Source organism: Hippocampus zosterae, chromosome 12, assembly GCF_025434085.1.
Source record: "Hippocampus zosterae strain Florida chromosome 12, ASM2543408v3, whole genome shotgun sequence".
Taxonomy (NCBI): domain Eukaryota; kingdom Metazoa; phylum Chordata; class Actinopteri; order Syngnathiformes; family Syngnathidae; genus Hippocampus; species Hippocampus zosterae.
This window is the reverse complement of record NC_067462.1, coordinates 7,622,260-7,634,921: the sequence shown is the minus strand read 5'-3', so window position 1 is coordinate 7,634,921 and position 12,662 is coordinate 7,622,260. Positions and strand designations below refer to the sequence as shown.

The 12,662-nt window shown below is 41.6% G+C and overlaps 2 protein-coding genes across 5 annotated transcripts in view; one reads left to right on the top strand and one right to left on the bottom strand.

Annotated features, from left to right (window-relative positions):
- Window positions 1-12,662, bottom strand: part of LOC127611595 (importin subunit alpha-4) — a 167,955-nt gene that overhangs the window by 70,031 nt on the left and 85,262 nt on the right. The gene's annotated exons all lie outside the window — the stretch shown is intronic.
- LOC127611578 (phospholipid-transporting ATPase IH-like) overlaps window positions 1-12,662 on the top strand; it is a 35,196-nt gene that overhangs the window by 9,417 nt on the left and 13,117 nt on the right. For all 4 annotated transcript variants that reach the window (XM_052082231.1, XM_052082232.1, XM_052082230.1 and 1 more), the window contains 15 exons: window positions 2,259-2,381; window positions 3,318-3,407; window positions 4,118-4,198; window positions 4,640-4,747; window positions 6,489-6,617; window positions 7,066-7,169; window positions 7,261-7,311; window positions 7,809-7,873; window positions 7,947-8,028; window positions 8,109-8,259; window positions 8,868-9,065; window positions 9,135-9,308; window positions 9,915-10,081; window positions 11,103-11,174; window positions 12,055-12,128. In XM_052082231.1, the coding sequence (XP_051938191.1) occupies window positions 2,259-2,381; window positions 3,318-3,407; window positions 4,118-4,198; window positions 4,640-4,747; window positions 6,489-6,617; window positions 7,066-7,169; window positions 7,261-7,311; window positions 7,809-7,873; window positions 7,947-8,028; window positions 8,109-8,259; window positions 8,868-9,065; window positions 9,135-9,308; window positions 9,915-10,081; window positions 11,103-11,174; window positions 12,055-12,128 (1,669 nt within the window). The remainder of the gene's footprint in view (window positions 1-2,258; window positions 2,382-3,317; window positions 3,408-4,117; window positions 4,199-4,639; window positions 4,748-6,488; window positions 6,618-7,065; window positions 7,170-7,260; window positions 7,312-7,808; window positions 7,874-7,946; window positions 8,029-8,108; window positions 8,260-8,867; window positions 9,066-9,134; window positions 9,309-9,914; window positions 10,082-11,102; window positions 11,175-12,054; window positions 12,129-12,662) is intronic.

The following is a 12,662-nucleotide window of genomic DNA, read 5'->3' as shown; positions in this document are numbered from 1 at the left end:
CCGCCTAATGGTCTGTTACCTTTTTATTGCGCCTCGATAGGTAGCTGCCCCGTAGAAACTGCTTGGGGGTCGGAGGTTGCTCTTATTGGCGCTAGCTGAGATGGTCTAACTCAGAAGTGCCAACATAAAGATGTGGCCAAGAACCTTTTTACGGTTCAGGCGATAGCACTTTTGCTGCAGTAAAACCAGCCTGACGCCATTGTGTTGCAGCTAATAAAGAAAAAGCGCTCCATGTCAGGTGCGGACTGGCCGAGGCCACTTTGTATGATGGAGCGAATGCAGAAACGGGAACGGAACAATGAACCGGAGGTTGATTGGGATCAGTGAGGATTAATGATCAGATAAGTGCAAACGACTTTGTATAATCTGATCTCTTCCTCCACACAGCCAGGACCGCAAAGCGCTTTAGACATGTCGCTATGATGGCAAAGAAGAATAGAACAATGCGGATGACGTTTATTTCTGATGCGGTCATCTGTTTCGTATGGCTCATGATCTATATCCGGCCATCCGTTTCCTGTGTGCCTTATAGTGTTCGGAGTTGCCGGTAACTGGAGCCAAGCTCAGCTGTCTTTGGGGCAAGAGGCGGTACGGAGTACCCAGGACTGGTTGCCAGTCAATCGCGGGGGCACACCCAGAAGCGGAAATTTGAAAAAGACAAGTTTATACAACATATGACAAGCAGTTCTGTGTTTGACCCTATGACGTTCTACACCAACCACAATACAAAATACATTACCTCTCTGACAGTGTTCATCAAAAGTGAACATGATGTTTGTAGACGGTTATTTATCTTTTTTTTTTCTTTTTTAATCGAACCGTTGGATCTCATTAGTGTATCATCCCCTTGTTTTCACTCATCTCTTGCACTATTTCTGGGTAATGTGCCACCCAACCCTTTCACTGTTTTAATGGGGTCTCAAGCCAGCTGACACAAGTGGCCGCGCTTCTATTTTTGTCCTCTCAACCCGCCCGGCGCCTGTTGATCGCTTTGTGTAACTTCAAGATGTGCACTTCGCACCTCCATCTTCTTATTTTTTCAGAGCTTGTTGTATAGAGAACTTGCAAGCTTTTTATTTAGTGTGCAGCGCATTCCATTTTTAACGGTTCTGTGTTTGATATGTGTAAATTGTGTTTTATTTTAGAAAATGGTGTTCATACCAAAAGCCGTTAAAACAAATTGCATAACACACTCCACAAACATGGCCGGCACGCTACAGCAGGGGTGTCGAACTATCTTTTTGTCGCAGGCCACCATGGAGTTACGTGTTCCCTCGGAAGGCCATTATGACAAGTGAAACCGAATAAATGTTCAATCATCAAATCGTATTATTATTTGTACGCAACAAATCAAATTGATTGATTACTAGTTTTGAAACCAGTCAACTGTTTGTTTGTTCAATTATAATTGTTCAGCGTAAAAACAATGATTGTAAAAGCTCAACGTTATTTATTACACATGACAATTTGACATTTTGGTACAGATTTGAGCAAGGATCAAGGAAGTTGACACACATGATTTGCATTTGTGGGCCACATAAAATGATGCGGTGGGCCGGATGTGGCCCCTGGGCCTCGAGTTTGACACCAGTGTGCTGCAGACTGTTAAAAACGCTATATTTAGCAATGAAAGCACAACTTTATCGTTATCACAATTTTTGGTGGAATTCTAAAGTGGTGAGTTCATACATTCGCTAACTATTAGCGCAATGCTCAAGCTAACGGTGGAATAAAATGTTTGTATCCTGCTTCTGACCATGCAAACCATCAACCAGTTATTCATTAGTGGTAACTTCCAGGACTGACATTTGACTTTGATATTCCATCGTGAAAACCCCCCCACCAAAAAACATCCCATTTATTTGTGGCATCTGTGCCAAAGTGTTGAGGGCTCAATAAAACAATGAAGTGCTTGTTCCAGAACTTTTCAGTGGACGATCAGCATTGCACGTTTGGTGCTGTGTCAGCCGGGTCACTCTGCCAACGGATGTTTTCATTGGGGCCGGAGTGTTTTGAGCATTGTCCAATGTCGCTTCATGAACAACACCTTGGAGGTGCACAATGGGCTCCGCTAACCCAAAGATAGATCCGTTGATCAACTCAATTCAACATTTTTTTTCCCAAATGTTTTTTTAATGCATTTGTTTTATTCAACCATATGTTGAAATAGTTTGATCCATTACTTCAACCGATTTTCTTCTATCGTTATCTGTGTTTCTAATTGTATCCGCATTTCTCTCTCTCTCTCTCGCCATCAGTGTGTGGGGGAGGAGAACTGGGTCGACAATCGGACGGTCTACATCGGTCATAAAGAACCCCCTCCGGGAGCTGAGGCCTACATCCCTCAGCGTTACCCCGACAACCGTATTGTGTCCTCAAAGGTCAGAAGATCCTTTTAATTATTTAGATCTGCCAATGGAAACTACTATATCAGCGACCATATTTCTTTTTTTTTTATTTTGAAGAAACACAACGTTTAGGAACCAATTCGTGATCATCAGAGATAATTGTCGTTTAAATCTTATTGGGGTTTTTGTAACAGTTCCTCTGAGGGAATTTGACGCAGAATGCCACGGGTTCCCCACGCCTGGTGTAGCGTCTCTACTCTCCGTTGCCATGACAGTGACCCCCACTATAAGTAGCTAAATTTTGCTTCATTAGCGTTCATCAAAAAGTTTTGTAATTTGTACAAGATGGCAACAAAACACTGTTTCTCTTAAAGAAAGTTATAGCCTGTCTAAACGAAGATACTCTCCTCACTAAGCACCAAATGCTGTTAAAGCACTATTTCTATTTTAGAAATGGCTTTCCAGCAGTAACAACAACGGGTGTGCTTTCCAGCAAGTAAAGAAAAAAATGTACGAAGACCGTTTTATAGCTGTTCACTACATTTTGTTTAAAACTCGCATTGAGATCTTTTTTAATCGATTAATTTTACTGTAAGAGTGATGGTAGTAGGGCGGTCCAGCGGACCAGTGTTTAGCGCATCGACCTCAATTTCAATTTCAGCTCTGGCCTCCCTGTGGGGAGTTTGCATGTTCTCCCGGGCCTGCGTGGGTTTTCTCCGGGTACTCCGGTTTCCTCCCACATTTCCAAAAACATTCATGGCAGGCTTATTGAACACTCTAAATTGTCCCTAGGTGTAGTTGTTTGTCTGTGTGTGCCCTGCAATTGCCTGGAAACCGGTTCAGGGTGTCTCCCACCGACTGCCCGAAGATGGGTGGGATAGGCTCCAGCAACCCCCAGCGACCCTTATGAGGATAAAGCAGATCGGAAAATGGATGGAGTGATAGTGGTATTGTTTTTCATTTTGACAGTACACCTTCTGGAACTTCATCCCCAAGAACTTGTTTGAACAGTTCCGAAGAATTGCCAACTTTTACTTTTTGGTCATCTTTCTTGTCCAGGTGAGAATATCATCATTCATGTATTCGGATCAAACTGTCTAGTTCAATTTTATAAATCCACGGTATGGTTGGGAATTTTGTGTGACGTCAGAACCGCTGTTTTCCATGTTGGACTGCATTCCCGTTTTCCGACTCACTGTTACACACCACTACTTTTGACACCGTCCTACTTTGAATCACAACTGAGAATTTTCTCAAAAGAGTAAATCCCCCTCCAAAACTTGAGCTGAGCCAGGCCCATTTTTCAAATCCATGTACCGATATTTATGATATATTTTTTCCAAATTCGCTGCACAGACAAATTTTTTTGGACTCTGTTTGCTAGGTGATGATACTCTGATGTACCACGATGGCTCATATTTCCCATCCCTTCCAATGCTAATTTCATGAATTTTATCAACTACAAATCCTTCCTGACTGTGATATATTTCTTCCATACTATGTACTTCAACTTACGGAGTTCTGTGTTGAGCGAACTTTCCAATCAAACCCGTCTTTGGAAAATAGGATAAAGATTATGAAAGTATCAAACACAAATAGTCGCAACTCAAATCTTGACCACCATCGACTTTGCATTAAGACCTTTGCCGTAAAGTGGTGCCTCATCATCAGTATGAAGGCGTCTTAATTTTCCTAATATGGTTGGAACTGTAAAAAGTCGTAAGTTGGGCCCCTCGCACCTAATGTATGTCATGCGTCTTCCGCTCCAGCTCATCATCGACACCCCCACCAGCCCAGTCACCAGTGGGCTGCCCCTGTTCTTTGTTATCACAGTAACTGCCATCAAGCAGGTATACCACACACACACACACACACACACACACACTTCTAGCCCACACCTTACAGCCTCAGACTCCAATCAGCTGTTCTATTATCTGTACGTACATGCATTCCTCTCCGGGCGCATTGAAAATGTCTGCTGATGTGAGAAATATGGTAATGAATGCTCTCCTCTGTTCATCACTGGAGCCCCCAGGGAAGATTCAGCCCCCCCCCCCCCAACTCCCCTGGCACACTGCTATCAATGATAGATGGGGCCATGCTGGCTAAAGAGAAGCGAAATTTAGCCGCACATAAATCTAAAGCGTGACGCGTCGGCACAAAATCAAGCAAGCAGGTCACCCAGCTCAACGTGCGCAGCGCTAATCAATCACACCCAGGTTTACATTTGCGCAATCATCTGTCCAACCCTACCCCCCTCTTCTCCATCTTTAACAACCTTGTCTTCTCAGGGCTACGAGGATTGGCTGCGGCACAAAGCCGACTGCTCCATCAATGAGTGTCCAGTGGACGTGGTGCAGCGGGGGAAGGCGGCGAGGACGCAGAGTCACAAGCTGAGGGTAAGATCCGGCTTGTTAAAGGCAAGCAGCACCTGTGGTCATGAAACAAACATTGTCTTGTCCACATTTGTCTCCTGTCTACCACACGCCGTGCTCCTCGTGATACTGAGCCCACTCCAAGATAACGTGTCTGTAGTACGTTATGAAATATAGAGTACACACATGGTGCCTTGTCTCGAGTTACACTTGTTCCATAACTATGCTTGTAACTCAAAGCAAGGAATTAATACTTACCCATTGAAATGAATGCAAAGTCCATTAATCAGCCCCACAAAAAATACTAACATATTTAGTACTATATATTTATATTTTTTAAATACTTGGCACTAAACAATACTAACATATTTGTTAGCTCCCAAATACTAGCATATTTTTTTGTACCAAGTATTTAAAATATATGAATATATAGTAATCCAATGAACATTGGCAAAAAAAAAATCGCTACGTGCACACACACTTGCAAGTCTTTGCCGCTCAGTGCGATACGGGCTTAACGAAAGCTGAGGAAAAAAAAGAACTATTGTTCAAAAGCCGATCACGGGCGCCAGAATGAACGTGTTTGCAAAAATGTTCATCAGGCAGAAATAGACTACGCTCAATTCACGTTCACCCAAAATATGAACAACTTCATGAACTGTCATTCATTCATCTCGTTCAGGTACAACACTGCCTGTGAATGTTGCACCGTTTGTGTATGGATATCAGTCCTTAAAGGATTATACCGATATAACATTGATGCTAGTTTTGTACACCGGTCTGTGGCATTTTCCATTGTATGTTAGCATTAAGCTAGCCAATTAGGTAAGTTGTGTGGTTAGGTCGATGTCTTTGTAAAAGAAAAATACATGTCTTCGAAATTTCATACAGCACAGAGAACAGCGTTGTTAGTAACCCTCCCAAATTTGAATGATTAAAAAAAAATTGCCAGATGATTAAAAAGAGGCTTAAAAGTGAAACATTGCACATGCAAAATGAGGCGTCCAACAAGTGAAAAGTCAAGTCATTGCCTTTGCCCTCAAACACTGGTTTTGAAAACTGCATTGCATTATCCTGAGCTCTGATCATAATATTTTGATAGCCCTTTTGACATTTTGGTGAACTTATTGAGCTGCATGAGAGGGTCAAAATGAAAAATACATGAAGAAACCGTACTCAGTACGATGCACTGCAAAATCCAAGCACATGAATCTGGAAACCGGATACCTGTCAGTTAAAACTGGGCTTTGTTTAATCTCTTGCTGTTCTTCTGCCTTGAAGTATTACCACCAGTCTAATCTTCCTTGTTTCTAATCGCTCAAGGGAAAAAAAGTGTTCTTTGGAATAATTTTCACATGCACGTGTAAGGCAATGTGTGTCTTTTGGTGTTATTTTCTATTCTGCCTCTGCCCCGTCCCCCACCCCCGCCCCTTTATTCCCCACCTCCCTGTCATCACGAGTGTCTCCCTTGTGTTTTTGCGGCCCTGTTTTGTGGATCAAACGGAGCGGATTAGCGCATGAGCCGGCAGCAGGAATAATGATGAATATATTAATCACGCAAATTCGCAGAGCATGTGTCATGTGCACGGTCACCATGACGATGGGATTTTATCCGTGCCACATAAGCTGCTCGCTTGGCATTATCTGTTATGCAACTTCTCAATCCTCTAAAATAAATGAAAAAAAGGGTGTTCATGTGAGTAAAAGGCCTGTCATCTATTATGGATGTTGTCGCCATGACGGGACGGTTGTGTTGGTGTCGCAGGTGGGCGACATTGTGGTGGTGAGGGAGGATGAAACGTTCCCATGTGACCTCATCCTGCTCTCCTCCAGCCGACAAGATGGCACCTGCTACGTCACCACCGCCAGCCTGGATGGGGAATCCAGTCACAAGGTGCCACGATGACACGCACAGAGATATTTCAGTCTGAGTTCTTCAGTATAATGCTGCGAGGATTGTGAGGATAATGCGGCTCAGAAAATGGATGGATGGATATTACTCAAGAAAGAAACACAATTAAACCTCCGATTAAATGATCTCCAAACAAGCATAAACCTCACCACTAACAATTCAATGACAATCAATGTGTCTAATAAGTAGCATGCCAAAGACCTAAAAATATGTAAATAAAATTCATGGTACTCACCAGAGACACTTGTTAGCTGTAGACAGAATCCAACCCTTTTTCTAGATGAGTTGGGTCGGAGGCACGCCAGCCATGACCGGTAGACACACGAACAGGACTCCACTCACACTCTGCTCAAATGAGACCCCCTACCCCCTTCCTAAATGAGCTCCCAATTCAAGCAATGCTCCACTTACTTAACCTGTCCTCCTTCAGACTTACTACGCCATACCAGATACCATGGCCTTTAGGACGGACCAGGAAGTGGATTCCCTACATGCCACCATTGAATGTGAACAGCCGCAGCCTGACCTCTACAAGTCAGTGTGACACCTTGGTGATTATGTGAAAATTCAAGGTCACTTTCCTTAATGGCTGCCTTGTCTTGTCTTGTCCTTCCGGTGACCTCAGATTTGTGGGACGTATCAATATTTACAAGAACAAAGAAGAGCCTGTTGCTAGGTAGGTTTTCATTTGATTCGTTGTATGTTCATTTTGCTTCTCTTCCAAATTTATGACATAATAGTTATGGCATAAAAATGACAACTTTATTCTCGTAAAAGAACATTTACATTTTACTGTTAAAAAAAGTATTTAAAATTCCAACCCCATTTTTTTTCTAGAATTGTGACTGTATTCCATACTACATGGATTTATGTCTGACTTGCATTCAATTATTTTACACTATATATATCATGGCTTGAATCGTGTACACATTTTGCATTTATTGTCATAGTATTATACGTTTTTCTCTAATATTGGATGTTTACTTTCATATAATTACCACTTTATTTCTATAGGTTTACTTTATCCTAAATTCTTTTTTTTTCCTTATTATGCTAACTTTATTTTTCCTGTTGATAGCCAGCTAGCTAGCAAGTTTTTCCTGTTGATAGCCAGCTAGCTAGCAAGTTGTTAGCAAGTCAGTCTCTCTTTATTTTCTCTTTATTTTCTTCCAGACCACTTGGTGCTGAGAATTTACTACTCAGAGGCGCAACACTGAAGAACACACAGCATATTTATGGTACTCATTTATTCTTATTCATGTTTCTTCACGTTGAGGTCTTCACTCATTTTCCTCCACCTTTTTACTTCAGCTGTTGCCATCTACACTGGCATGGAGACCAAGATGGCGCTCAATTACCAGTCGAAATCGCAGAAGCGTTCTGCTGTGGAAAAGTGAGCTCTCATCTGACCGCATTCAGTTTGAGGGAAACAATTTGGATTCTTTCATTTGGACATTTTTGTCTCCCTCGCAGGTCTATGAATGCCTTTCTGATTGTCTATCTGTGCATCCTGATCAGTAAAGCGGTCGTCAACACTGTTCTCAAATATGCCTGGCAGTGGTCCCCAGACCGCGACGAGCCCTGGTACAACCACAGAACGGAGAACGAGCGACATCGACACGTGGTGCGTGAAGGGACATTTATTCCACAAGTTCACGTGACAAATTTCCCGTGCCACATAATAAAAATATAATAATAATAATAATCTTTGATCTCATAATTTGAGTTGAAAACACTGAGATGCCCTTCTTCAAGCTATTTTAGTTGTTTGTTTCTTTAGTTGTTCCATTTTTGTTGCGGATTTTGAGGGTGGTTGTTTTTATTCAGTTTTGACCGTAGTCCAACTGTGTAAATTAGAGCAATTCTGATCAAATGGTGGCTTTTCTCTTGATACTCACACACAATCCCGCCTTTTTTTCTCTTCCAATCGTACGATTTCATAGTCACTAAATGATAACTTTAAAATAGCAATATAATTTTCATAAAATCACAATTTTTAGTACTCACTTGTTGTAAAACGACAACTTTTTTCTCCCCGAAATGAATGCACACTTATTTTTGTAAACATTTGATTTCACAACTTTATCAACATAAAATGACTTTATTCTTGTAACAATTTCAATCTTATTCTCATAATTCCATGACTTCATTCTCTGAACATTATTTTATTTTCAGTATGACAATAAAACGACATCTTCCAGTCCCGCGTTCATGTCTGCTGTTTTCCTGCAGGTGGTCCGAGCTTTCACCGACTTCTTGGCCTTTACCGTCTTATTCAATTACATCATTCCCGTGTCCATGTACGTCACGGTGGAGATGCAGAAATTCCTGGGCTCCTATTTTATCACGTGGGATGAGGAGATGTTCGATGAAGAGTTGGGAGAAGGAGCTCAGGTCAACACGTCTGACCTTAACGAGGAGCTGGGTCAGGTAAAACTTTTCCCACGTGTAAGCTTTTTATTTTCCAGCGTGTCAACGAGTCAACGTTGTCGTTTCTAGGTGCAATATGTTTTCACTGATAAGACGGGCACTCTGACGGAGAACAACATGGAGTTCATCGAATGCTGCGTCGATGGGAATGTTTACATTCCGCACGCCATATGCAACGGGCAAATTCTCAGCGCCGCCTCCAGCATCGACATGATCGATTCCTCACCTGGTGGATACCGCAGAGTAAGTACCTTATAGACGCACTGTCAACTCCACCCTACACTACACAAAGAGAGCACAAAACAAAATATTAGGGGCATATTGAAAAATGTATACACACACACACACACATATATATATATATATATATATATATATATATATATATATATATATATATATATATCAGAGAGAGGGATTTCACAAAACAATCAAGTCTTGACTATTACAACTCATGGGGAAAAAATTGCAATATGATGACTGTTTCTCATTTTAAAAAATTGCATTTGTGACCTTTCTCTTCCTCTTACTGCATATTTATTCCTGCAAAAATAACATATTAGTCTTGTCGTGGTCAAGCTTTTTTTTCTGCCAGTGTCACGCCTTGATTATCATAAAATGATGATTTTCATACTCATAAATTGTTAATATTATTCTTGTAGAAATAGTTTATTCTTCATCAACCATGACTGTTTTTTTTTCATGCCTGCCAAACTAGCAAAGAAACGTAAAATGCAAGTCGTGTTTTATTGCCTCATGGATTCTGAGTAAAAAGACAGCCATAAGAAATCTACATTTCGATATGTTGCATTTACTTGACTTACCATCCATTCAATCGTGTGGCTGCAGGAGCATGAGGACCTGTTTTTCCGGGCATTGTGTCTGTGTCACACGGTTCAAGTGAAGGAGGAAGTGACTGTGGACGGCATCAAAAAGGGCATCCATCAGGGCCGGCCCACCTCCTTCTACATCTCCTCTTCCCCGGATGAGGTGGCTTTGGTGGAGGGAATGAAAAGGTCGGTGTTCTAAATGACGTTGCGTATTCTTAAAATCGGTGCAGATTCTTCAAATTGTTGAATCACAAATCTGGATGTTTTGTATGATCGTGTACATTTCAAATGACACATACCCGATATGTTAACACTGACAGAACGCATGAAACGTCGTGTGAGCGCTGATGTCAGAATTGAGAGTTAACACTCGTGTCAAAACTGAAGTATTACCGGTACATAAATAATACAATGATTTCACATTAGATTACGTTGAGTCGGCCTGGGTTGACTCTTCCTGCCATTGATTTCAATAAGGGAAACATACACAGTTCTCTGCAGCAGTTATTTTCCTTATTTCATGATGGGCATGCATCAAATGTAGCATATTTACTCCATATGATTTTTAATGATCAAAGCTTTCACCGCAATATCGATTTATGGTGGGTGGGGGGGTGGATCAGTTTGTTTTTGGGGTCTGAGCAGACAATCCATCCCAAAAATTTCCACGTTTAGCCTATTCAGGTTTGCCGGCTCCTATTCCAGCTCAGATTGGTCGAAAGGCAACGACAACCAGGACTGGTCACAAATTGAATTTACAATAAAACGTCTTCACCAAACAAAATGAGTCCAATTTCCTTCATTCGACCGTTACCGACTTGGATAACTGAGAATGTACACAGACCATGAACAAAATGATTGGCAATCCAATGATTAGATGAGTTCCTTGGTATTCAAATATCTAAATACAGTATTTGGGCTGTATAAGGCTCTAAAATTGAATTACCAAGTACAAATCTTATACATGCTGAGGTCAGTACACCCAAAGCAACACGCTCATATAACGCTGCTCTATTTTAAGTGAGGACACAGCGTTAGGTTCATGAACATGGTTCAGAATCCGGCGTCAGAGGGTGTTATGCTCCATCGATTGCTTTCCCAGATGGACTGTTACGTGTGTGTAACATCATCTTTCCATTCAAAATAACAAGCACATCTTGTGTTTCATCATGCATGCCTGCATTTGTCCATCTTTTCTTGTCTCCAGGCTGGGCTACACCTACCTAAGACTGAAAGACAACTACATGGAGATTTTGAACAAAGACGATGAGATTGAAAGGTCGGTGTGCCAAGCGGTTGCTGCGGTTACGCCATTGATTAGAAAGGATGGCGGGGGTGAGGTGGAGTTGAAGAAACGGGCCCATCATAAATAAGAGTTGTTTTCAAATATATGTCGTTCATTTGACTCACGTCCGATTTTATTGGACAGGGCAGTGTTGTGGATGTAATGAAGCGTGTTTAGGCCTCAGTTTGCTTTTTGGTTCTTTGGCCGCCTGTCAATAGTCATCTATTTTAAGGGCCGGGGGGAAGTGCATCAACAGATGACTTTGACTTGGATGAGCAACATTGCCATACTTTTATTCTTTCTTAGATTCTTCATGTAAACATTATACCTCAATGGGAGACACAGTGGAAGACGGTAAACCTAATAACATTTCCATGCCCACGTCACATGCCCGGCAAACTACATCATCCGAAAGGGGAGAGCTTGTATGAATGCACTTTGCAACACATATTTCGTGCTGACTTCTTACTTGTTGTCACGTTCTGGTTGGTTCAGTCAAGTCCTGAGTCACATTTCTCCCCAAGGTTTAGACATTTTAATTCCATACACGCATTTATAGGTTAGTTAATCGCATTGAGTGAGGATGACACTGCACTCAGTTTAAGTCACTTGATGACTTCCAATGCATAAGAAGCCTCCAGGAACATCTGTTTAGTTGCATCGATTACACCCATATCACACTGAAGAGCTTTTTAGTCTTTGCAGAGTGGATTCATCAAGAAAGAATGGCTTTTGCCCAAAGTGCATAGTTGGCCTAAAAAAAGATGTGGCTTGTCCTTCCTCAAAAACGGACAGTGAATTAAATGATCAAAACAAAAAAAAAAACCTATTGATTCAAGGAGTTCTTTTCATGCGAATGTTTGCTTTCCCTCAGGTTTGAGCTCCTTCATGTGCTCAACTTTGACTCTGTGAGGAGGAGAATGAGCGTCATTGTTCGGGCGAGCTCAGGTAATTCGCACTGGCACGTCATCTCTGTCTGAAAAGCATTCACGCCTGCTTTTGAGGTTGAAACGCTGGGATGACATGTCGTTTGTGAAACACAACACTCGGAGAAACACATGACATGGTTACAGAGTGTTTCCCCCAACCATGACTGACTGTAAATAGACGTGAGCAAAATTTCACAGCACACAAGCGAGCAAAAGTGTCACAAAAAGTTTACTTTATATACTGAAAACATATTTTTCTTGATTTTTGTCACAAACGTACTCACTCGGCGTGTGCGTGCCATCATTCTGTTGTTCTGTGTGAATAGCAACCCGTTAACTCTTTTATTCGCCATGGATACGTCTTGAAAAACCACTATGTCCGCCTACCCATGACAGATTTTTACACGTACACACACTCACTGAACTCATTGTTTTACTTCTGTTCACAGTTCATGTCATCATTTCAATAGAGTACAGATAAATTTTTTTTTTTGCTCTCGCGAAAATGGTTGGAATGAAATGAGTTACGTTTTTCTATAACATGCTACTTGTT